The following is a 23,632-nucleotide window of genomic DNA, read 5'->3' on the forward strand; positions in this document are numbered from 1 at the left end:
ACAAGGGCCGATGGCTTTCTTAGCCTCGATGCGGTCACAGATAAATAGCACTGCGGGATTGATCAGTTGATTGCCATGGTCCGTGGACAGGAGCGGAATTAAAAGGTACACGGTACTCCATCTACTTTAAAGTTTCTCTATTTTGAGATTCTGCTCAGAGGATTCGAACATTTATTAAAGAGATATAAATACTCCTTTTCTGTCTCCGTTGTAAAAACCAAATAAGTGACGCCAGAACACGCTGTAATGGTTACTATGCAAAAACTCTGTTTCATGAACAACTTCCATGAGCAATTCTTCAAATTGTCAGGACATCTATCCTATGATGCAAAATCATAAATCGCACATTGAACGTGTTCTTTCGTTATTTCATGAGTATATCGTCGCAGAAGAAGTAACGTTTAAATGGAAGTGGTGCCTTTTCATTACTTTTATGTTCATAACAAAACCATTCAAGTGTTTCCATCGTATCATACTACAGAAACCTCCTTCTTTGTTTATATCGAATTGATTCATTTTACATTTTTAACTTATTAATGAACACATCGAGTATTTGATTATATCACTTTGATTATTGGCTATTATACGCCATTCCCCATGGCTTTAGTTTATCTAATTCAAAGCCACACAAATGTTGCTTGTATGAATTTTTCAATTATTAACTAAATTAACCAGATTTCAAGGTAAAAAAAATACATAAACCCATTTTTTTTTGTCTTTATTAATATAAGAAACCCAACAACGAAGAATAATCAAGTAACTTTTCATAAAAATTAGAACTTGGAAATTGATTGGCAAATTGTATATTTTGTTAATATTCTTTTCTCTCTCCCTTCACTTTTTGAAATTGTAAATTTTGAATTGGATAACATCGTGATTTTTAGTTCAACTGACGAAATTAACTGTAATTGGGATTGCGAATCACGACAGGAAAATCATTCAAAATAAACTTTCTGAATGTTTTTAAACTTGACATACCGCCGGATGTCCAAACCACTCAAAAGTTAACACGGAACAAATAAAATTGTGTCTCCCTACATGTATCCTGATACCAGATACGTTCCGATCATACCCAAGTAACAATTTCAATGCTCTTTGATCTTAGGTGTTATTTATTGAGGTTTTATTAGTGATGCATTAAATCCCAACAGATTTAATAATGGATGTGAAAGTGCTAAACGATCTTTACAGTAAAAACCACTTCAAATTGCTTTGTAGATACCTATAAGTGCTTCTGTTAAAACTTTTTTGCTAGGTAAATTTGATGATAATAAATTGTATGTTGAAGGAGTTGTATAGTGTCCATTAAAACATATACTTAAAACCTCAGCTTGTTTGTCTTAGAAAGACATCGATAAAACTCCTAAGACTGCACTAAGTCATGTTAAAGTCTTCTTAAAACTAAAATGTCTGATGCATGTTATGGTCTGCGTGTGGTCATTATTATCATTATGTCGATAATTACAATCATGTAAAGAATTATGAAACACAAATGTAAAGAATCATAAAACACGAAAATAAAACGGCATAATAATAAACATTCTGCTCGTAGAATTATCTGACTACCGTGTGTAGTATATTTTTCTCATGCTTGTCTGAGCTTCCCGTTCTCATGGGAAATTTATGCTGCACACAACAGCTAAGCTACTCGAAAAAAGCTTTCATTTTCAGCCATTTATCACCTACCGTTTTCTACATCAGAAGAGATCAACCACGGGCTTCATCGTAACAATTCATGCCAGTAAAACGTAATTAGATGCACAACGGAACGAATAAACTAAATTAAACTACATCACAAAATCAAATCTTCCGCAATGTTTACCTTTTTGACAGCACTAGCTTTCCTGAGTGCATTAAGTTTAAGCCAAGGCTCCCAAAAAACCTATTTGTCTTACTGCAGAAAAAATAATCTGATTTAAGAATATAATAGCTAGAGGAGCATTGTGCAAGGATTATTAAGATCAAAACCTCTCATGAATGATTAGATTGTACGGAATAATCACCAATTGAACTTAAACCATCTCAGACAAGACCAGCAAGATTTAACTGGATGGAATCCATTTTTATTGACGCCGTTTCGGGTTCATAATAACAATATGCGTGGGAAATTTCAATTCAAGATTGCGAAAAGCATGAAATGATTCTAAAAATGTAATGGAATATAATATTAGACAGGCAATTATGATGTTGTAATTATGGCCCGTTGCCGTAAATCAATTTTTTTGTCATTTCACCTGTAAATTTTCTTTGGCATGAGTTTCACGCGATTGCAAGAAAATTTACTGCCACTCAAAAATGATTATTTTAATTTGATATTATGAGTCGGCAGACATCATGATGGTTTTAATATTATAAAACAAATTTTTGATTGATAAACAACTAGTTGGTCGATGTTTGTTCGATCGTCAGCTCTTAACATCGGTTTTATTCCGTGTTTTAGGATAGCACAAAAGATTTAATACCGCTAGTTGAGCTCAACAAGACTATACAATAGCTCATAGGTTCCCAAACTTTTCGAATGCACGACCCACCTAGCCCTCTGGCATGTTCTTCGCGACCCACCAGGTGAAAAATGTTGATACATTAGTTTTCCACTTAAACTTTCGAAGTCTATCGTTACTTTATCGGAAACGATATGCACCAAGAAAATTGCAGTTTAAATTACAGAGTTTTCGATGTTGCCAACATTTAACCATAATACATTTTTTATGGAAATATAAACTTTACATAGAATTTCAGGAATCAAGAAAAAAAGTTTTCTAAACTAGAATGTTATCAATTTTGTGATATTTTCGGTAGTTAATTTTTGCTCGACTAGAAATTTTAGCAGTAAGAGTGCGTAAAATTTCATTTTTTGCTAAATTTTATGTTTCATGAATTTATGTTTCAGACCCCTATGTTTCAGATTTATCCAAACTCCTTGTACAATAGCGTTGATGTAAAATAGTTTACCATATTTACGCAAAACTTTTATTATATGAAAATTAAGTTTGTTTTGTACAAAATATTTGACAGTTTTAGTTTAGTTTCCAATGTTTAATATCCAAATTTACTTTGTTCGTTTCCTTGACCTGAGATATAGTTTGTAAACTGACAGGGTATAGTAACGTTAATAAATCACAATTACAATTACAATTACAGCTTCAATTTTCTAACATCTTTCCAAGAAAATTTGAATACCACGTCAATCTGTGATCATCAGTAGGTACCTAACCATTTTTACTTCAATTCGTGGAGACATTGGAAAATGTAGAAAATCTAAGGCAATTAATACAAATTGAGATTTTTTCGCGACCCACCAGAGAGTAGCTCACGACCCCCCTGGGGGTCGCGACCCACAGTTTGGGAAACTGTGCAATAGCTCTTATGTATGTTTTAACGTACACTACAAGGGTAGATGTATTCATACTATACAAAACTAAGAAGTTTAGAAACGGTTTTGAGGTATAGTTTTAACAACCTCCTGTAGTGTGGGCCTCTTGGGGTTTAACGGAGTTTTATTAAAGTTTTATTAAGGTTGTTAAAACTAATAAGTTCTAAAATGAGTTTTGACGATATGGTGGTAACAACAGCTTGTAGTATGTGAAAAAACTCAAAATGTTACTTGGGTACGCAGCACAAAATCGGTATCGCAATAATTTTTCTGTTACCCTTTTCCGCCATTTCGTCAGGCGTTCCTCCGAACAGTATACTGCCAATTTTAAAGATTCTTGTGCATAAATCTATGAACCGCACACTCGATTCAAAATGGGATCCGTTCCAACAATCGTCGCCAATGAAGCAAAGTGAAAACACATCTTCCGTATTCAGAGTGATGAATTACAATGTTTTATTCTGAACCTTCCTGTCACAATGCTCAAGCATAGCCTACTCTTATCTAATCCAATAGCACCACGGTGTACTAAAATTAAGAAGGTGATATACTCCGAAAACTGACAGCTACTTGACGACGTCATTCCTATCCACCTCGAACAAATTTGCGAAAAAAATGATCTAGTGGCCTGGAAGGTATATGGTACGATAGGAGTGACGTCACATGTTTACAGTGAAACTTGATATTTACATCAGTAAAGAGTCTGCCTTGTAAATTTTTATGCCGTGCAATAGCACAATACTACAGATGGAAAACATTTTTCAAATTAATTTGTTTTTGCAGCTCATAAGTTTGCTTGTGTGTGTACCAGTGTGAACGTAACAATATAGCCTAAAACGAAGCAATGGTGCGGAAATATTCAACATATTCAAGTTTTTATGCATAATATGGACAAATGATCCACTTACCCCACTGATACAATTCCCCAACTGTACCTTATAATGGAAGAAATACAAGAGATCATAGGTTTGTGATATGATAAAAGATTGAGAATATTTGTTCATTGTTATTTACCATTTCATTCTTCATCCAGTTGCGCCTACTGAGTTTCCCGCTTCAATTGATCACAACAGTAAGCTCATTCGTTCTGTTTTAAACAAGACTAAATAGTAATTAACCTATCTCTCTATTGTTTACAACAAATCTTATACATATTGTCGATCAGTAAAACTACTTAACATTGAATGTATTTGTCAGTTTGTGTCAGAGTGATGGATTGCGATTATCAAGTCTTGCATTTTCTTTCCCAGTCAATGTCGTGACAAAATGTGCATCTTCGTCTCCTATGAACCTGATGACAGTGCGAAATTTTTGTTACGTTTTTCTTCTCGAATAATAATGGTCCTCCAGTCTACACGCGAATAAATTATTACGAATTAAATAACCACTCAAATTAATTTAAATAAAACCATAATAAATATGCGAGATTTCCCATTTTGTCACATTCTGTAAAAGGTCGCCGCGCTGATCTCGTTCAATAAGTTAGGGTTTAATAATTTAATCGTTCGTTACGTGTTCGTTGTGATCCGTGTTTGCGGCTGCATCGGATACTAGTGAATATTCATTGGGTATGGTTGCGAAAAGGTTTCGCAGTTCGCTCTAGATTTGTTACGTGGTTTTACGTCCTCCTCCTGTGGCATATCTCTTCACTCTAAAGGCACTAAATACAAACGATACTGCGTCTAAATGTTTCGTTGTTTCTAAACCTGCTCTCGTATCGTGTGCTTCCCTATCTTCCTTTGGCATTTCAAAATACGGTTCGAGTTTATGAATGTGTTTCCAAACGTTTTGCGTGAGGTCAGGTCTTGGGCTATATCGGGTCTATCCTTTCATCCGTTCGACAGTACTTGGTCGTGTATTGCTGACTGATTTAGCTCTGAAATCCTTGTCACCATTTTGGTGGGTAACGTAGTCGTACTATTCCATGTTTTGATGCTGAATAAACGCAATTTTAATATAAAATCTTTTAAACCGCCAGATCCTGATGCTTTTTTTTCCGATGGGGTAGATGTTTGCTTCCATTGAATCTACGCTCGCTGAAGACACACGAATCGGGCACAGTCATGCTGCCTGATGGCATCGGTTACCTCGGACAAGTGGCTAGTAAGACTTGCTCCCAAGGTTGGATGCATCCTAAAATTAAAATAGAGTATTATAATACACTGATTTAATGAAGCAGAATATGGAAGAGTTATGGAAAAACTTGGCAAATACAACAAAAAAAAATCAGCTGAGGTTTTTAGTGACTGAAACAGTTGCACCATTATATCATATTGAGCTATTGAGAGATCTAACCTTGCTACACCGTGATTGACCACAATAATCGAATTTGCATAAGGAATCAACTAACGGAGCTCGGGAGTATCTTACTTCCTATGGTTTCTAGAATTTCAAATTTTATAAAATTAATAACGGCGTCGGTCATGTCCTTACGGTCATCGGGAAAGAGAGGAATGTTAATGTAACATCCATTGTTTTTTAGGACCGAGTTTACCATTGCATCATCATGGTTGTCACGGAAAGGAGTATATGATAGTGGAAAGGTGGTCTTCAGAAGGTACACAACAAGCATAAGTAAAGGTTGAATACGGAGAATTGAGAATACAGTCACCCCACGCAGTTGAATCACCCACAATTTATGAATCAGCTGATTTCAAAAGACGAAATTATTATCAAACTTATCACAAAACATCACAGAATCCTTTTTACTAATAAGTAACACATAGTGTTCAACCATTTCAAGGCTTTTTATCTCAGTAAAATAGCTTTTGATCGCGCTATGAACCAACAATATTACTGAATTCTTTTTGTAGCTATTTGGGCTGAATTTTTTGCCAACTTCGTAAGCCGTGTCCCTATTGACGCCTAACTAGAAACAACGTTTTAAAGTTTGTTTCAAAGATTTGTTGTGACAGATTGAGCCCCAGACAACATTTAAAGATTCAATAAACATAGCTATGAGAGATAAATGCGTGTTGATTCGAATTTGGCTGTGATTTTTGAGGAAATACTTGATCAATAAATTGTGGGAAATATACACACCAGTCACAATTTATGAATCAGCGTTCAAACTATGAGTACTTAGTATTTTTAAAAATGATTCTTAGTTTCAAATAATTTCCAATGTAAAATTTTGTTACGGGAAAGCAAAAGTGGTTTGGGACCGTTCACAAATTACGAAAATTTACTTGTTTTAATTATGAATCGTGGTTTACGGCCAACCAGCCGAGTGGAAGTTTAACAACTACCGAAAAGCTAAACATTACATATAATTTGCAATTGCATTAGATGGACAAATTGATGTGAAGATTTGCGAAAAAATTACACGTCTTCTCAGTGAGAATCGAACTCACGACTCCCCGATCTCTAGTTGGGGCGCGTTACCACTACGCCATGAGAGGACTCATGAATGGAGTCGTGAGTTCGATTCTCACTGAGAAGACGTGTAACTTTTTCGCAAATCTTCACATCAATTTGTCCATCTAATCCAATTGAAAATTATATGTAATGTTTAGCTTTTCGGTAGTTACGAAAATTTGTTTGTTTTGTGGAAAAGGAATCAGAACATTATTTAGGGGGATTATAGTCTTATATGGCCATACAAATTGTGGGCGTTGTTTATGTAAGGCCTCAAAGATTATTATGTTGAATAAATTAGGGATAAATAAAACATCCTTATTTGTGAGGAACAAAAAGAAACAGTATAGATGTAAAAAATGTAAAGATTTTTTAGTTAGACCCGATAGGTTGTTCCAAATTTTTCTATAAAACGTTTTTTTTTTAGATTAATTCCCAGTCTAAACTGTTTGCTCTTCTGTCAGAGAATGGAGAAGTGGGATCAAGTGTATCTCTCACTTATTGCTCTCTGTAACAATCATGATCCGCAACCCGAGGAGGGACAAATAACTCCCGAATAACTTATTAATACCATATTTAGGTATCATACCAAAATTAGGTATTGTTCAGTTGTCAATACCTCAATTTAGTATTATAATGGAATTGAAAAAAATCTTTATAACAATTGAAAATACTCCATTTAGGTATTAGACAGCTATTGAGGTCTGCTGAAGGTATTGAACTACTATTGAAAAATTTCACTTTTATATGAAAATCCATCAAGTATTATTTGGGTATCACAATACCTAATCTAATTATCAGTTTGGTATTCGTAGAATATGCTTGAGATGTTATTTGAGGTATTTTACCTCTTATGCAGGGCTCATTCATACCTCATTCAGGTTGTAAGTATTGGAAATTATCTGGTATGGAATACCTTAGTTTGGTATTCAGAAGTTATTTTGTTCTGCTCGGGAACACACAATTAGAGTATGTTTATCATCTTCTGCTACAGCTCAGATTTGCTCGGAGGAGTAACAGTGCATGATAAATTCCATCTAAACAAACTTCAACCCTGATGGTTATATTGCTATAGGATGTTCAGGAATTGTTAATCATGTCAGCAACATAAAATACCTACCTCCCTTGTGAGAAAATCGTGTTTTATCATTGTTCTCTCTTAGGGGATCTCGTTCGCTGCTCTTATTTATCAAGTTTGTTAAAATTTGCGAAACATTGCCGATCATAGACCGATACAGATGTGATGTTTTTCTTTGCCTTTTTTGTGTTGGGATTCAAACCACTGCGACTATGAATTTGTTCTATTGTGGTATACTGCCCATAACTGCATAACAGTCACATTCGACATTTTTGGAAATTTCGAGTTAATACCGTGGAGAGTCATCAAATAACAAATACTTTCGACCCACTTACTAAAATCTGTGAGATTGTTCTAGAAAAATCGAAAAAAATACCAAGTTGTTTTGTCACATTGGCAATTGTAACCGCATAACAGTCACATTGAGATTATACATGAGCCTTATAATGCAGTGGCAACGAAATTTCTATCAGAATTTTTTTCTGACTATTCACCCAATAAGCGATATGAGTTGTACGAAATTTCAGCCTCAAATAAACACTTTTGAATTCTTAGTGATTTTTTGAAATATCAGTTCCCTCCCATACTGCAATAAAATGCAAACTTGGTATCCCATTTACTCAATGCCTACTTTTGTCGAATGTAACAAATATGCAGTTATGGGCAGTATACCCCTGTTTAATTTGCATTCTTTCAGGACGACGAATTACCATTTGGGGTAAATGCCGTTGACTGATGATGCGAAGTACTCCAATCCGGTATGATTCTTAGAATGAAACTAACAACCAGATTGGGATTTTCTAACCAAATTTCAAAAGTGTGAAGCTCAGAATGGTTGTTGGCAAGCGGGAGCACCACGAAGAACCTTGCATTCCATTCTGACATTACTATAGGAGTGAGGCGTCGAAGTTGTGCCATGGCTACTAGATCGTTTGATGTCCGATCCGATGTTACATTCTCGGAGTTCTTTCAACAGGCTTTTGATTGTCAACCATCATAACAGGGTTGGAAGACAAGATGTATGACAATGTTCATTCAGTACCACACAAAAAGGGCTTAAAATGCCCTTATTGAAATATTGTCTTCTACATACAAAATGACAGTCACAGAGCAAATGTTGTGAGGTCTCAATTTCATAGTCACAAATCCGACAGACACCAGGTTGACATCGATTGATTTTATTCAAATGATATTTTGTTGGAGAATGTCCTGTGAGAAGTCCAATAAGTATGCTTAAAGATTTTTTGTTTAAACTTAAAAGTTTTTCCGTAAGGTTTTCATTTGGAGTTATGAACAGTTTTGATTGCCTTAAGGTTTCTGTTGCAATCCAGTTTGACTGTGTTATTTGATCCTCCCATTGTTTCAATTCCATTTGGATACACCGCATAAGGGTTCTGGTCCTATGAACTGGACCCTTGACCCTTTTCTTGAAAGTAAATCAGCTTTTTCATTACCTTCAATTCCACAATGGCCTGGTACCCAGTATAAATTAACCTGATTCTTAACGGACAATTGCAACTTGGCAAAGAAAGCTCTTAATTAATATCTGTGGAAGTGCTCATAATAACACGATAATGCCAAGAAGAAGAAAAAATACTTGTTTTGTCTTATTTGAAAAAACTATAAGGGTACATCCCTATGGGGTTGTACGAACTGGTGACGTAGGACCACGATGGTTAATTTAACTGAATTTGATGTCGTTCTTGTTGCTCGTTTTGACTTCATACTGTTTTCAGTGCTCGAAACTTTCGTAAATATTTATGCATATAACGATTTGCAGCCAAGTGTACGTTTAATCATGTCCCAAATATACATTATCTTTATCCGATGAATTCGTCATATTTATCTATGAAAATGTGAAATTTCACTTCAGGTTGTATGATCATTTTGAAATTATATTAGTAACCTCCTATGAAATATAAGGTAGCATTGGAAAGAACAGTAGTGATTGAGGCTTGTTCAGCATGCTGAAGCAAAATCGAAGTAATTCTAATTAAAGAATATTTAACAGCAATGTGTCTATAGGAAGTTATTCGAGGATTATAATGAAAGCTCCAGTCATCGCTTTGTTGATCCTATGGTTTGAGAGAAATATTATTCATCGCTTGGCAATGTGGTAAATAAAGTCTGAAATATTACACTGTTAACTCTCTTACACACATTTGGTGGCCCTGAAAAGAGCCAAAGGCTTTGTTAGCTTGGATGCTGTCATAGATGAATCGCACTACAGGATGTTATCAGTTGATTGCCATGGCTAACTGAAGAATCCCCAACGCAAGTGTAGAAATTTGTATAAGTTCTCTGCTTATAAGACGAACCAGGTGAATGTTTCGTGGTGTGGATGGCACACATCAGCAACAGGTATTAGATCACACGGCTGAAGTCGAAATCTGAAAACGTAGCTTAAGTTTGAAATCTTGAGCGATACCACAAGCCGAAAGCTCGATTTGTCTAATAATAGTAGTAATGATGCCTAACGGGCTTGATTCTTGACTGCACCACATATGAGTTTATCACGAGCCGAAATCTCATAAACCAGATGCTGATCAACAGCTCAGCAGGCTTCTGGCTACGAGGTGCTCCTCGCTAAGCAGGTTCGGAGAAGCTCTTACCAGCTCGAAAGCAAAAATGGAATGAAACCGAATCCGGCGAAGGAAGCATGCTTTAATCCCTTAGATTGGCAGATGATGCTCCTCCCATTCGTGCTCTTCTCTTCTAGTCGACCAATCTGGAAAATGGGTATGTGCCAATAATGTTTGGGCTTAGAATTACTTGAAAATTGCGAAAAATGATAATGCGTGAGAAATTGATCAAACATGAATAGTTGGAATGCTTGACATTTACTAAATGTTCTCTAGTTAGCTATTGATAATCAATAGTTTTCTTTAGTATGAAAGTGAATTTCTGATTAATGGGTGCCAAAATGATGAAAATTGTTCAATCAGAATTTCTCTTGAAAACCATTCTAAATATGTCGCAATTTTGTTACATGTGATCATTACATAATCGAAATGCTCGGCAAATCAAAGACACTGTTGGAAATGCCACTCTAGTTTACAATCGTTGTGAAATGTTGAGCACTCACCCCGACGGCACAACAGCAGCGTCCAAGAATAGTCTCAAATTGTCGTGCCATCAATTATTCATGACAAATTAAATTTTGTACGAAACTGTGAGATTGATTGAGGAATATAAGATGTAATAAGGTCGGAAATATTATTCTTTCAACTCTTTTCCACAAATTTGATGGCCCTGACAAGGGCCGATGGCTTTCTTAGCCTCGATGCGGTCACAGATAAATAGCACTGCGGAATTGATCAGTTGATTGCCATGGTCCGTGGATGGCGCACAACAGCAACGGGTAGTGGATCACCGGGCACAAGGCGAAATCTGGAAACGATGCTCACTCTTGAAATCTTGAGCGATTTCATAAGTCCGACGCTTGATTCGCTGCTCTTTTCTCTTCGGATCAGCTTCTGGAATTTAGCCCCTCACGGGCTTGCTTCTTGACCACCGACCACCAGACGCTGGATCGCTAGCTTGGAGGTCAGCAGGTGCGGACGTCGCTGCACAGGATCGGAGGAGCTCGTGCCAGCTCGGAAGTCGAAACGGAATGAAACCGAATCCAACGAAGGGAGCATGCTATATACCCTTAGATTAGCAGATTATGCTCCTCCCCTTCGTGCTCTTCTCTTTCTTATCGACCAATCTGGGAAATGCATATGTGCCAATAATGAGTTGGACTTAGAATTACTTGATAATTGCGAAAAATGATAATGCGTGAGAAATTGGTCGAACATGAATGAAAGGGTTGACAATTACTAAATATTCAATAGTTCGCTATTGATAATCAATAGTTTTCTTTAATATGAAGGTAAATTTCTGATCCATGGTGCCAAAATTATGAAAATTGTTCAATGAAAATATCTTTTCAAAAGCATTCTAAACATGTCGCAATTTTGTTACATGTGATCATTTTCGTAATCGAAGTGTTATCATAAAATATGGCAAATCAAAGACACTGTCGAAAATTCCACTCTAGTTTACAATCGTTGTGAAATGTTGAGCACTCACCCCGACGGCATCAATTATTCATAACAAATTAAATTTTGTACGAAGCTGCGAGATTGATTGAGGAATATAAGATGTAATAAGGTTGGAAATATTATTCCTTCAACTCTTTTCCACAAATATTATGGCCCTGACAAGGGCCGATGGCTTTCTTAGCCTCGATACGGTTACAGATAAATAGCACTACGGGATGTTATCAGTTGATTGCCATGGTCAAACGGGGAATTTGCTTATACGATGAACCAGCTGAATGGTTCGTGACGTGGATGGCGCACAACAGCAACGGGTATTGGATCCCCGGGCACAAGTCGAAATCAGGAAACGATGCTCACTCTTGAAAGCTTGAGCGATTTCACCAGTCCGACGCTCGATTACCAGCATCTCCTCGGATCAGCAACTCTGGGGGCTTCTGGCTTCTGGTTCCTAACGGGCTTGCTTCTGGACCACCGATCACGAGTCGAAATCTGGGAGCGCGGATAAATTTGCGGCGGCGATGACGATAGCTTGGACGCTCCTCCGAGCGGCGAACTACTGCTGCTCGGAGAAGCGCCCAAGCCATCGTCATCGCCACCGCAAATCAATATTGCGTCTTCCTCTTCCGACGACACAAATTGGACTGAGACGCGGGTGCAAACGAAAAGCGAGAATGACTCGCCCGGTCGTGTTCACAGTCCGACCGCAAAAAGAAGACTGAGGGAAGAAGCAGGGACCCGTTTGCTTTTATAGTGGGAAGCGACACCGTCGAAAAGTGCTCGAACGTGATTGGTTGGATAAAAAACGGGTCAACATTTATCAAATTTTCAATAGTTTAACAACAAAATTCACTTATCGGATATATTACTAACGATGCGTAGATACATTACTGATCGAATGATACTAAAATCGTAATAATTGGTTCATAAACAACTGAGTTATTTCAAAATCTCCCCTAATTTCGTTACATGTCTCATTTTCCGTACTTTTAAAGTGAAATGTTGAGCACTCACCCCGACGGCACAGCAGCAGCGTCCACGAATAGTCAATTATTCATAACAAATTAAATTTTGTATGAAGCTGCGAGATTGATTGAGCAATAAGGTCGGAAATATTATTCCTTCAACTCTTTTCCACAAATTTGATGGTCCTGACAAGGTCCGATGGCAGATAAATAGCACTGCGGGAAGTTATCACTTGATTGCCATGATCAAACGGGAAATCCTCAACGCAAACAGCAACAGCAACGGGTAGTGGATCCACGGGCACGTGTCGAAATCTGGAAACTCGAGCGATTCCAACGCTCGATTAGCAGCAACTCCTCGGATCAGCAACTCTGGAGGCTTCTGGTAATTGGCTCCTAATGGGCTTGCTTCTTGACCGCCGATGCTTAATTTATCACGGGTCGAAATCTGGGAGCGCGGATAAATTTGCGGCGGCGACGACGATGGCTTGGACGCTTCTCCGAGCAGCAGTAGTTTGCCGCTCGGAGAAGCGCCCAAGCCATCGTCATCGCCACCGCAAATCAATCTTGCGTCTTCCTCTTCCGACGACACAAATTGGACTGTGACGCGGGTGCAAAAGCAAAGCGAGAATGACTCGCCCGACCGTGTTCACAGTCCGACCGCAAAAAGAAGACTGAGGGAAGAAGCAGGGACCCGTTTGCTTTTATAGTGGGAAGCGACACCGTTGAAAAGTGCTCGAACGTGATTGGTTGGATAAGAAAGGGGTCAACATTTATCAAATTTTCAATAGTTTAACAACAAAATTCACTTATCGGATATATTACTAACGATGCGTAGATACATTTCTGATCGAATGATACTAAAATCGTAATAATTGGTTCATACACAACTGAGTTATTAACGTTCAAAATCTCCCCTAATTTCGTTACATGCCTCATTTTCCGTACTTTTAAAGTGCACCCCAATATAGAAAACAAAGACGTAGTCCTACGTCAAAATATTAAGGTAATAAAAATGCAGCATATGCAATTACAATACTACTCAAGATCCTCATTTTGCATAAAAGTAAAGCACGCGTTTTTAATACTTTTCTTTCACACACACATTCATACTGATTTCCTACTATTGGCATACCAATACAGGCACATTACAATGATTGATGATCGAAACTGAATTAAGTAGCGTTGGCCGTTAACAGTGTTATGCATTCCCATGCCAGTTTTGATTGGCTTGTGAATGATTTTAAAGCTTTCAGCGCCGCTTGGCTATCTGAAAATATGCAAATCCGTGCATCCTGTATTTCCTTCTCAGACACCAAGATGTTCATTCAAGAATGGCATAAATTTCTGCAAGAAAAACAGTGGTTCATCTTCCCATTGGTATTGAAATATCAATACCTGGGCCCAAGGTTTTTATAATGACAGGTTTACGGATCTAAGCAGTCAGTGGGTGCGCGGTGTGGTTAGCTGCGGGGAAGGTGAAAGTGACAGCTGGCAGGTTTGTGTACACTGTTTTTTACTCTACCGTTTCTATGGGGTTGCTAGGGAATGTTTACTCGAACAAACATAAACACAGTGAAGTGAAAATTGTCTCCAGCATTGATGAGCTGTTTTGTCGCGAATCAAACTTCCGTCGTTATTGTAATATTCCGCGGAGTCCCGGTGTTTTGAGTTGCAGAAAAGTTTAATAGTTGGTTAACAATTGCATGTAATGCATGTAAAATTGAAAGTTTCGAATAGTTCTGCGGGTGAGAGCTACCCATCACCAACGGTCCACCGATGAAAGAGAGGATATGCCACGGTGCTGCCGTCTGACGGTGACGATTGAATTCATGTAACTTTAACTCGTAAGTTCATAGTCATTCTACTATCAGTGCACACAGTAAAGGAATTCAGATATCTTGCCGCGTACTCCACACAGATATGGGTGTAAAAGAATCATTCTATACCTACTTTGTCACGCCATGCACCAGGTATCCAAACAACCAAAACAAACTCGCCAGCTGTCACTTGGCATTTCAAAATAGCGGAACGGGAAATCTGACACATTGGGCTACCTCCCTTCTAGATACCTTGCCTGGGCCTGTAATTCCAGCCCCGGTGTTCTCAATCATTTTTGAGCCATCAGTGTAGAAAATTTTCTTCGCTTGCTTCGATCTTGCATTGACGTCGTCTATAACCTATAGTAAATTAGTTCGTGGGAAGTAATCAGGCAGGTTTCATCGACGACCACTTGATGTGCGACAAATCCTACAGAAATGCCGTGATTACCAGGTTCCGGGTCATTTGGCCGAATGCCATTTGGCCGAATGCCGTTTGGCCTAAATTGAAAACAATAGTGAACTACATTTAGCATGCATTTGTAATGAATTTCAAAACTGAATTTCAAAGAACAGTTTATACTTAAAGTAGGATAAATCATCATTGGTATACAGCTCTTTGGTGTTGGTTCAAGAAACAGTCAATGCTGAAAGAAGAATATCCTAAATATTAGCAATTATTCACATCTCTACTAGCGGTAATAGCTGCTAGCATAGGTTTTTGCATTGCGTTTATAGTTAGCTTTTGAAAGTTATTGAAACGGTTTACGACTTATTCGTCTTTCCGTAGCATCAATTAGCTTCAATCATTCTGATAGTGCTTAGTAAATCAATAATTTCCAGCAACCACAAGTTTGGCTTCTTCTTTTCACAACGGAGAACCAGTTAGCGTCTTTAACGTAAGTGTTCACCGAGTCAGTCGGTTTAATTTTTAATAAGACTCTCTTTGAACGTATTATAAGCCTTAATTCCAATAATTATGAAAAATATTCAAATATGAAAGTACAGTCAATGATTGAAAGAAGGCAAAATCTCTTATAAAAAATCAAGCTAGTGTAAGGCAAATAATTGTTATATCAGTGTAACTACAAAGAACTGCGATGACTAAAGAAGGTAAAATTCCCCATTTAACTATAAGCTAAACTATTGTCATGGCAATAGCCATGAAACCAGTACAAGTTGAAAGAATAGCATATGTTTAAAAGAAGGAATAACACAGCGTAACAAAAATGACACTTTTGCGTGTCTCAAGGATCAAATCATGTGTCTCTCGTAGTTTTGGGGTTGCCGAATCTGATGCCATTCTCAGAAATGTTCCAGCACGTCACAATTTTTAGCTACAGGTCGCCAAAGTTGTGAAAAACACTTGTTTTTTTATGTGTACATACAATTTAAGGTATAATTTATCAAACTTTTTTGTGATCTAATCCACCAAGCATGCAAAATAGGACCTGAACTTTCATTTTGGACATAATTTGGTTGAAATTGCACGATTAAATTGAGATTAAACCGATTTTTTCAACATGCTTACTGTCTCCATACCAAATTCATCATTTGCAATACTTTTGCAAATCATCAAAAAATAACTTTTCCGCATCGAAAGTATTATGAACTTTATTGATAAGTTTTGCTGTACACATAAAGTTTAGATTCCGGGGCAAATTTGGCGAATAAATTGCCTTACAAGCCGGCAAACTTGCATGCAAGTTGGCTAAAATAGTCAATTTTTGCATTTTCAACAGTCAATATCTCAAAAACTAGACGTGCTGTGATATTTTTGAAAACGGAAATGGAATCAGCAACCCTTAATTAAGTAAATAGAGGTATTTTGGTGCTTGAGACAAAAACGTGTTCCGCAGTGTAATTTATTATGAAATTATCAAAATTATTTCTAACCCTAGCACTCCGTTGGTAGCCTATAGACGATCCAAACATTAGCTCAGAGCCTTGAAGTGAGTTCACAACTTCGTCCTGAATGAACGTATAGTTTTAATTATTGTCTTGGAGCACTAATATAGTGACAAACATGACGTCCCGTCACATTATAAAGATCAACAAATTAACACACTTATGAATCCTACACATCAGCGTTGAAAAAAATTGATTATTTTTATTGTTCGTAGTTCGGCCAAATGGCATTCGGACAAAAGGCGTTCGATCAAACTGAATTCAGCCAAACGGCATTCGGCCAAATGGCCGGACACCGTCCCTACGCACCATCTGAGCAACGGTGGACGTTGTGCAAAATTGCGTGAAGATCTCGGGCAAACACTTGCAAGGGTTTTCGAATGGATGATCTTCGGCGGCGTGTAGGAGAACGGCTTGTGGCGGCGAAGAATTAACCACGAGATCGCTCAACTTTACAGCGAACCCAGTATCCTGAAAATGGCTAAAGCTGGAAGGATACGCTGGACAGGGCATTTTTCAAGAATGCCGGACAACCAGCCCTGTAAAGATGGTGTTTGCCACGAATCCGGTCGGAACAAGAAGGCGTGGGGCGCAGAGAGCTAGGTGGATTGACTAGGTGCACCAGGACCTGGAGAGCGTGGGTCGCAGGCAAGGATGGAGAGAAGCGGCCGTGATCCGAGTGAATTGGCAAAATTTTGTTGACGTGGTTTTATCAAGTTGATTGATGTAAAACCAAATAAATGAAAAATAACATCAAGATTTCTTCATAAGATAAAGATTTTCAGCTAAAATTCCAATGGACCTATGCACGAGTTCATTATTTGACGTTTTAGCGGAGCCGCGTTATTTATGTGACCATGGCAACGAGTGAATACGGCACCGCTCAAACGTCACATTAGAGAACTCGTGCATTGGTATCATAAAAATCATTGATGTCAAATCATCATATAATTCATATGCACATAAAGGAAATAGCAGATTTATGGCAAATTTACACTATAAATCGTGTAGAATAACCTACATGAAATCAGTTGACAACTCACCGCTACCCGTATGTAGTAAAAGCTCATGTTCGAAAGCAGTACGTACTACATGTTCGAAAGGTTTTTTATTCATACCAAAAGTGTAGTAAACTTTGTGGATTTTGCAGGCTTTGGAAAAGACACACGAGCCATAATTTCATCCCATTTATCTGACTGCATTCATACAACACGTATGAATTTTATCGTTCGTGGAACATAACGAGCCATGAACGAAAACAAAGCAGACACACACCACCCACTGTTTGGCGCCGATCACTGTGTGTCAACACTTGTAACATTCGCTGACCCACTCTCATTCTGATCAAGAAACAGAGGCGAATATGTTCCATTTTCTGAGCTATGTTTGCAACCAAAGGAGTGTTCAATGATCCAATAGTGTATAATTATGTTGTTAATGGCTGCTTTACCAGAAAATATGAAAGTTATTACCAATTTCATGCAAAACAAAAACACCCTAATGGATCGATACTGTTGCAGTCTGTGAAAGTTGACTAACATGCCTTAATTTCAACAAGCATAATTATTTAATTTTATTATCTGAGAACCGTTCAATTACTTCTAAGAAAAACTGCAGTTATGAGTTCAAGAATTTATCGATAATCAAGCAAGAATTAAGATTAAAGCCTGATTCGCTGCTGACAAGTAATTTCTCGGCCTATCTTGATGCATGGGAAATTTCTACAAGGAATCGATCAAGAATGCGCTTTTTTATGATCGCAGTACGCAGTTGAAAAGAACTGTCACTTCAAATGGGAGTCGCTGTAGAAAATTTCTGCAAGGAATCGGCTTGAAATTTCTTTAGCGATTACTTTTCAGCAGCAAATCAGGCTTAAGAAACGAAAAAGTAAGAGGTTGTTTCCGAGATACGACCGCCAAGTTGACGTTGGATAACGTTAGCTTCTTCTATTTCCTGATTTAGGACCGTCACGAACTTATGAAAGATTTACCTAGAAATCTAAAAATCTAATCAATTTTCAAACTATTTGTTGCATGTCAATTCTGATCTGTTATGGACATTGAGTGTTATAATTTGGTTGGTTCGGTTAACACTTCAACACCGATAGAACCGGTCGATGGAAGAAGAAGCATGAGCGGTAACTTTTGCTCTCCAAAAAATATACCGGTTGAACATTAGGTCCATTCATGATCCACTAAGATTGGTTGCTTTAGTGGATTCCGAAGCCAGTTTGAGGTTGAGGTTCTTGTCCATGAAGTCCGCTAACTCTGTGTACTCCTCTTTGCTCAAATCGATGTTGAAGTTTCCTGTCACGTTGATTGGCATGGTCTCCTTTTGATTCTCGAAGAAGTTCCGCGCCATGAAGAACTTCTTCTGCTTCATTGTGGTATTCGGAGAAATGTAGAGGCAAACCAGTAGTGCCCGAAAATTCATCATAGTGATATCGGCAGCGCAAATATCACCATGTAGAGCTGGGCTTGTCAGATGATACAAGCCCAGCTCTACATCATAACAGGTGCAGAGTTTGCGAATCTTGTGCGCCACAGCAATCGTTGTTGCTGGCGGTGAAATCGATCAGGACTTCTTGATTAAGGCCGCACGGGACGGTGTTTAAATCACCCTCTCCATTTGAAAAGTTAATCTCAAGTACCACTCAATATATCGATGCGAAAAATGTATCCCTAGCATCATATATATGTAGTAGACTGGCCCACCTTAGTATGGGAGAAAAATGAAGTTGTATAATTCCACGGGGCACTCGCCAGGATTATTCTTTAGGGTTAGAGGAAGACTTCCTGAAAGTTTCAGCTCATTTGGTCGTTCCATGAGCTGGCGCAATTGAATTGAAGTTAATATGGGATTTTCAGCTCCAACATATAGGAAACAGCACATCATCTTCTGTTTGAGTCAGGAAAATTGTTGATCGCGTTCAATTGAACCCAGAATGTCAAAAACACTACTTGATACTATAGCAAACAATATTGTAGAAGGTTGTATGTTGATTAAAATTGATAAAGTTGGTGTTTTAACTATCTGAAGTAGATTTGCAATATTGCTTAGTATTCCTTCAACTTAGTTGGGTGGTAGCTACTAAGCGCATCATAGCCACCTATGACGCTGGGCGAGCTGCGGCACAAGGTACATGCACATGTGTGATTGTATGGGAGTGCTGATCTAAGCCTAACTTTCAACAACTGAAAGCTTAATGAAAATGAGCTTAAATCCAGATACAACCTTCGGCAACTATGTTCATTAGCGTATCAACTAGTGAATTTGTCATTTTGGGCTCAATTGAACGTGATTAACTAGTGTACGAGACGAAACAGTGACATAGGGTCAATTTTCAATATATTTGAGACGAATATTCCATACAAACTTTGAATTGAATGCGCCAGTTGGGGGAGCAACCAAATGAGTTGAAATTTTGAGAGAGCTGTTTTATTACCCTAAGGCACATATCTAGGGGGTGCCCCGTTGAATTTTACAACTTTTTTGTTTAAGGGCCAGTCTAATATGTAGTGTACAACCCATTAAATTTTCAGTTTAATCGGTTCACTAGAACTAGAGATTTGCTTCTGCAAAGTTTTGATGATAATTGTTAGAGTGAGACAAAAGATAGGGGAAATAACACGGTCTCCCGTGTCACCTTAAGACCGATCTGCGATTCCAGAGCACGACCGTCATGGCCCTGCAGGAAGCGAGCGTGGCCTAACTGGTCGGTTTGTTTGAGGATACCAACCTGTACGCGATCCACGTCAAGCGTGTCTCCATCATGCCGAAGTACATCCAGCTGGCTCGTCGTATCCGTGGCGAACGCGCTTAAATTGCATTGAAGCACAATTTCAAACAACAACCCTTTGCAGGGCCACAATTGGTTAATTAATTTATTTAGTTATCAATTGTAATTTCGAATGATAAGTTTTCAACGGAGATAGATGGCAAACAAAGTTTTATCTAGGCTCCAAAAAATCAGAATCAATCACATCCAATCACCAGTAATGTCGCTCTTCACGGTGGAAAATTCTCACAACTCTTTCAAAATGAAATGGTCGTCCTGAAAAGGACGGTTGGGGCTAGTCACCGTCGATCGAACTGGGTTGTCAATCTATTGTTAGACAGAAACACACCAAAAGATTACAGAAGACGATTAAATCGAAATGCGGTCGGTAATTTTGTGCTTCCTTGTTTTCGTTGGTTTTCTCACTCCTTCGACGGCAATTTTCAAGGTTTCTAGACGCGTTCTCCACGAATTTGATGGTCTAGCTGGATGCCCATGGCCATGATGAGCGATTTCACGGAACCCGCAGCATTTAGCTTGGGTTGGGAATAAACAAGAGCAGAAACAGCGGCAGCGACGAATGTGTAAAATTTATTCCGATAGGAGTTTTTCTCCAATTGCTAGTCGACGATTGACTGATGTGCGCGGGGCTCATTGAAGCTTGGTTGGCTTCGACTGAACATGATAGAATAAGGAGACCAAAAGAGGCGTGTCCCTTTGTATGACGAAAGTGGCTAAGATATCGAGCAATGATGTCTGTGCTAGGAATACACAAGAAAAATGTGCTTTTCTATGGAAAATAAGACATGCCTTGATATTTATCAATTTTTCAAAAGTTTATTCATGAAAATCAATAGTTTTAATTATTGGAGTCGATTCGTAGAAAGATTTCTAATATTTAATGGTCAGCTATTGATAATTAATAGTTATCTTTAGTATGAAGGAAAATTTCTGATCCACGGATGCCAAAATGATGAAAATTGTTCAATGAGATTTTTTTTTTTCAGAAGCATTCTAAATATGTCGCAATTTTGTTACATATGTTTATGGCAAGTCTAAGAAGCTGTTGGAAATGCCACTCTATTTTACAACCGTTGTGAAATGTTGAACACTTTCCCCGACGGCACTGCAGCTACGTACGCGAATACAGTATCAAATTGTCGTGCCATCAATTATTCATGACAAATTAAATTTTGTATGAAGCTGTGAGATTGATTGAGAAATATAAGATGTAATAAGGTCAGAAATATTATTCTTTTAACTCCTTTCAACACTTTTGATGGCCCTGAAAAGCGCCGATTTGCTTGTTGTGGATCACCGGGCATAAGTCGAAATCTGGAAACGAAGCTCATTCTTGACATCTTGTGCAATTTCACCAATCCGACGCTCGATTAGCAGCAGCTCCTCGGATCAGCAACTCAGAGGGCCTGCGATATTTCGTTCCTAGCGGGCTTGCTTCTTGACCACCGAAACTGAATTTATTACGAGTCGAAATCTGCAAGCGCGGATAAATTTTCGGCGGCGATGACGATGGCTTGGGTGCTTCTCTAAGCGGCAGTAGTTCGCCGCTCGGAGAAGCGCCCAAGCCATCGGCATCGCCGCCGCAAATCAACCTTGCGTCTTCCTCTTCCGACGACACAAATTGAACTGTGAAGCGGGTGCAAACGCAAAGCGAAAATGACTCGCCCGACCGTGTTCACAGTCCGATCGCAAAAAGAAGACTGAAGGAAGAAGTAGGGTGCGGTGCGCTTTTATAGAGGGAAGCGAAATCCAAAAATGTGCTTGGACGTGATTGGTTAGATAAGAAAGGGGTCAACGTTTTACGATTTTTCAATAGTTTGTTGCGAATAATCAATAGTGTCCTCAATTTGAATCGACGCGTAGATAAATTTCCAAACGATTCATGGATAAATATTGAAGATCTATCGATAAATGACTGAGTTATTAGCGGTCAAAACCTGACCATTTTTCGTTACATGCTCAATTTTTCGTTTTTCTGAATTGTACCCCCATATGTTGCCGAAAGACGTTATCCAACGTCAAAAAAGATTGCAATCAACAAGACGATACCAAGCACCCCAGCAACACACATGTTATAATTGTGTATTATCAACTGATATATGACCAAAACTAGTCAAATATAAGTTGATAATACACACTTATAACATCCCAGTCAACATTTTGATTGGTATAACTTTTGTTATACATCATTCTATGTATAAAATAAATGCAAAGGCTATATACCTATCAAAGTGGAGGCTATAGCGTACTTGGCATGACTTTTTCAGACGATGCATTGAAATTTGGATGAAAATAAAAAAAAAGTTCCCAGCAAGCCTTGAACACAGGACCTCTGGATCAGGAATCGGACACCTTACCACTGTACCACTAATGGTTACTCAACAGGTACTCGATTATTTGCAAATATTAATGCATGTTTCATGTACAGCGACACTTGCTTTGTTGTTCTTTAAGGCCCATCGTCAGCTGATAGCAAGTTTGGGTGTCAATTTTTGATAAGTTATTGCGATTTCATATGTTGCTTTCTGAATTGATATATGATCTGTTAGTTTATACAACTTAACGCGATTTTGGGATGCACTATTTACGACATGTTTTGCTGTCAACACAGATTGTCGTTTATGAATCGTATTGGGGATTTATATACAACTTGTGTTGACATTGATTGATTCTGATTTTGGACGCACGAATATGTGATTTTGGATGCACATTCTTATACGAAACGTGGTTCACTGGGATGTGTGTTGCTCGGGCATCTTTTGAAGCATTAGAAGAAATCCGCTAATGGTTTGAGAGAACTCTTAAAATATTTTCGAATGAAATATGTCGAAAACAAAACCAACATGTGTCTGCCAAATAAAACAGATATCTTGCCGTAAACCTTGGAAAGCGTAATAAAAATCGAAATTTCGATAAGGATTTATCGATATACTTCCAAAACCCGTCATGCTGTTTGCGGTACACTACGTAGCAGAAATTGCACTCAAATTTGTTAATGGATCAAGTAAAAATAAACCTTTTTGCAATAGTTCCGTGGACCCCTGAGAAGTCGTCACGGTCCTCTTGGGGTCCACGGACTACCGGTTGGGAACCACTATTTTATGTAATGTTCATATTCAAAAAAAAAATCGAAATTTAGAAAATTTAAAATTTTTTGGGGTTGGGTTTGAAAGCTCTAAATTTTCGGACTTGAAAAAAGTTATGTTTAGTCGTGTTTGAGTCCGGGTTGGTGAGAATTGGGAATAGAGTAACAACATAAATGCATCAGAAATAATAAATTTATCTATTT

The 23,632-nt window shown here is 38.1% G+C and overlaps 1 protein-coding gene across 3 annotated transcripts in view; it reads right to left on the reverse strand.

Moving 5' to 3' along the window:
- Positions 1 to 4,376: 4,376 nt before the first annotated feature.
- Positions 4,377 to 23,632, reverse strand: part of LOC110678315 — a 109,476-nt gene continuing 90,220 nt past the window's right edge. For all 3 annotated transcript variants that reach the window (XM_021851012.1, XM_021851013.1, XM_021851014.1), the window contains exon 4: positions 4,377 to 5,506. In XM_021851012.1, the coding sequence (XP_021706704.1) occupies positions 5,401 to 5,506 (106 nt within the window). In that variant the 3' untranslated portion in view covers positions 4,377 to 5,400. The remainder of the gene's footprint in view (positions 5,507 to 23,632) is intronic.

Source organism: Aedes aegypti, chromosome 3, assembly GCF_002204515.2.
Source record: "Aedes aegypti strain LVP_AGWG chromosome 3, AaegL5.0 Primary Assembly, whole genome shotgun sequence".
Lineage (NCBI taxonomy): Eukaryota > Metazoa > Arthropoda > Insecta > Diptera > Culicidae > Aedes > Aedes aegypti.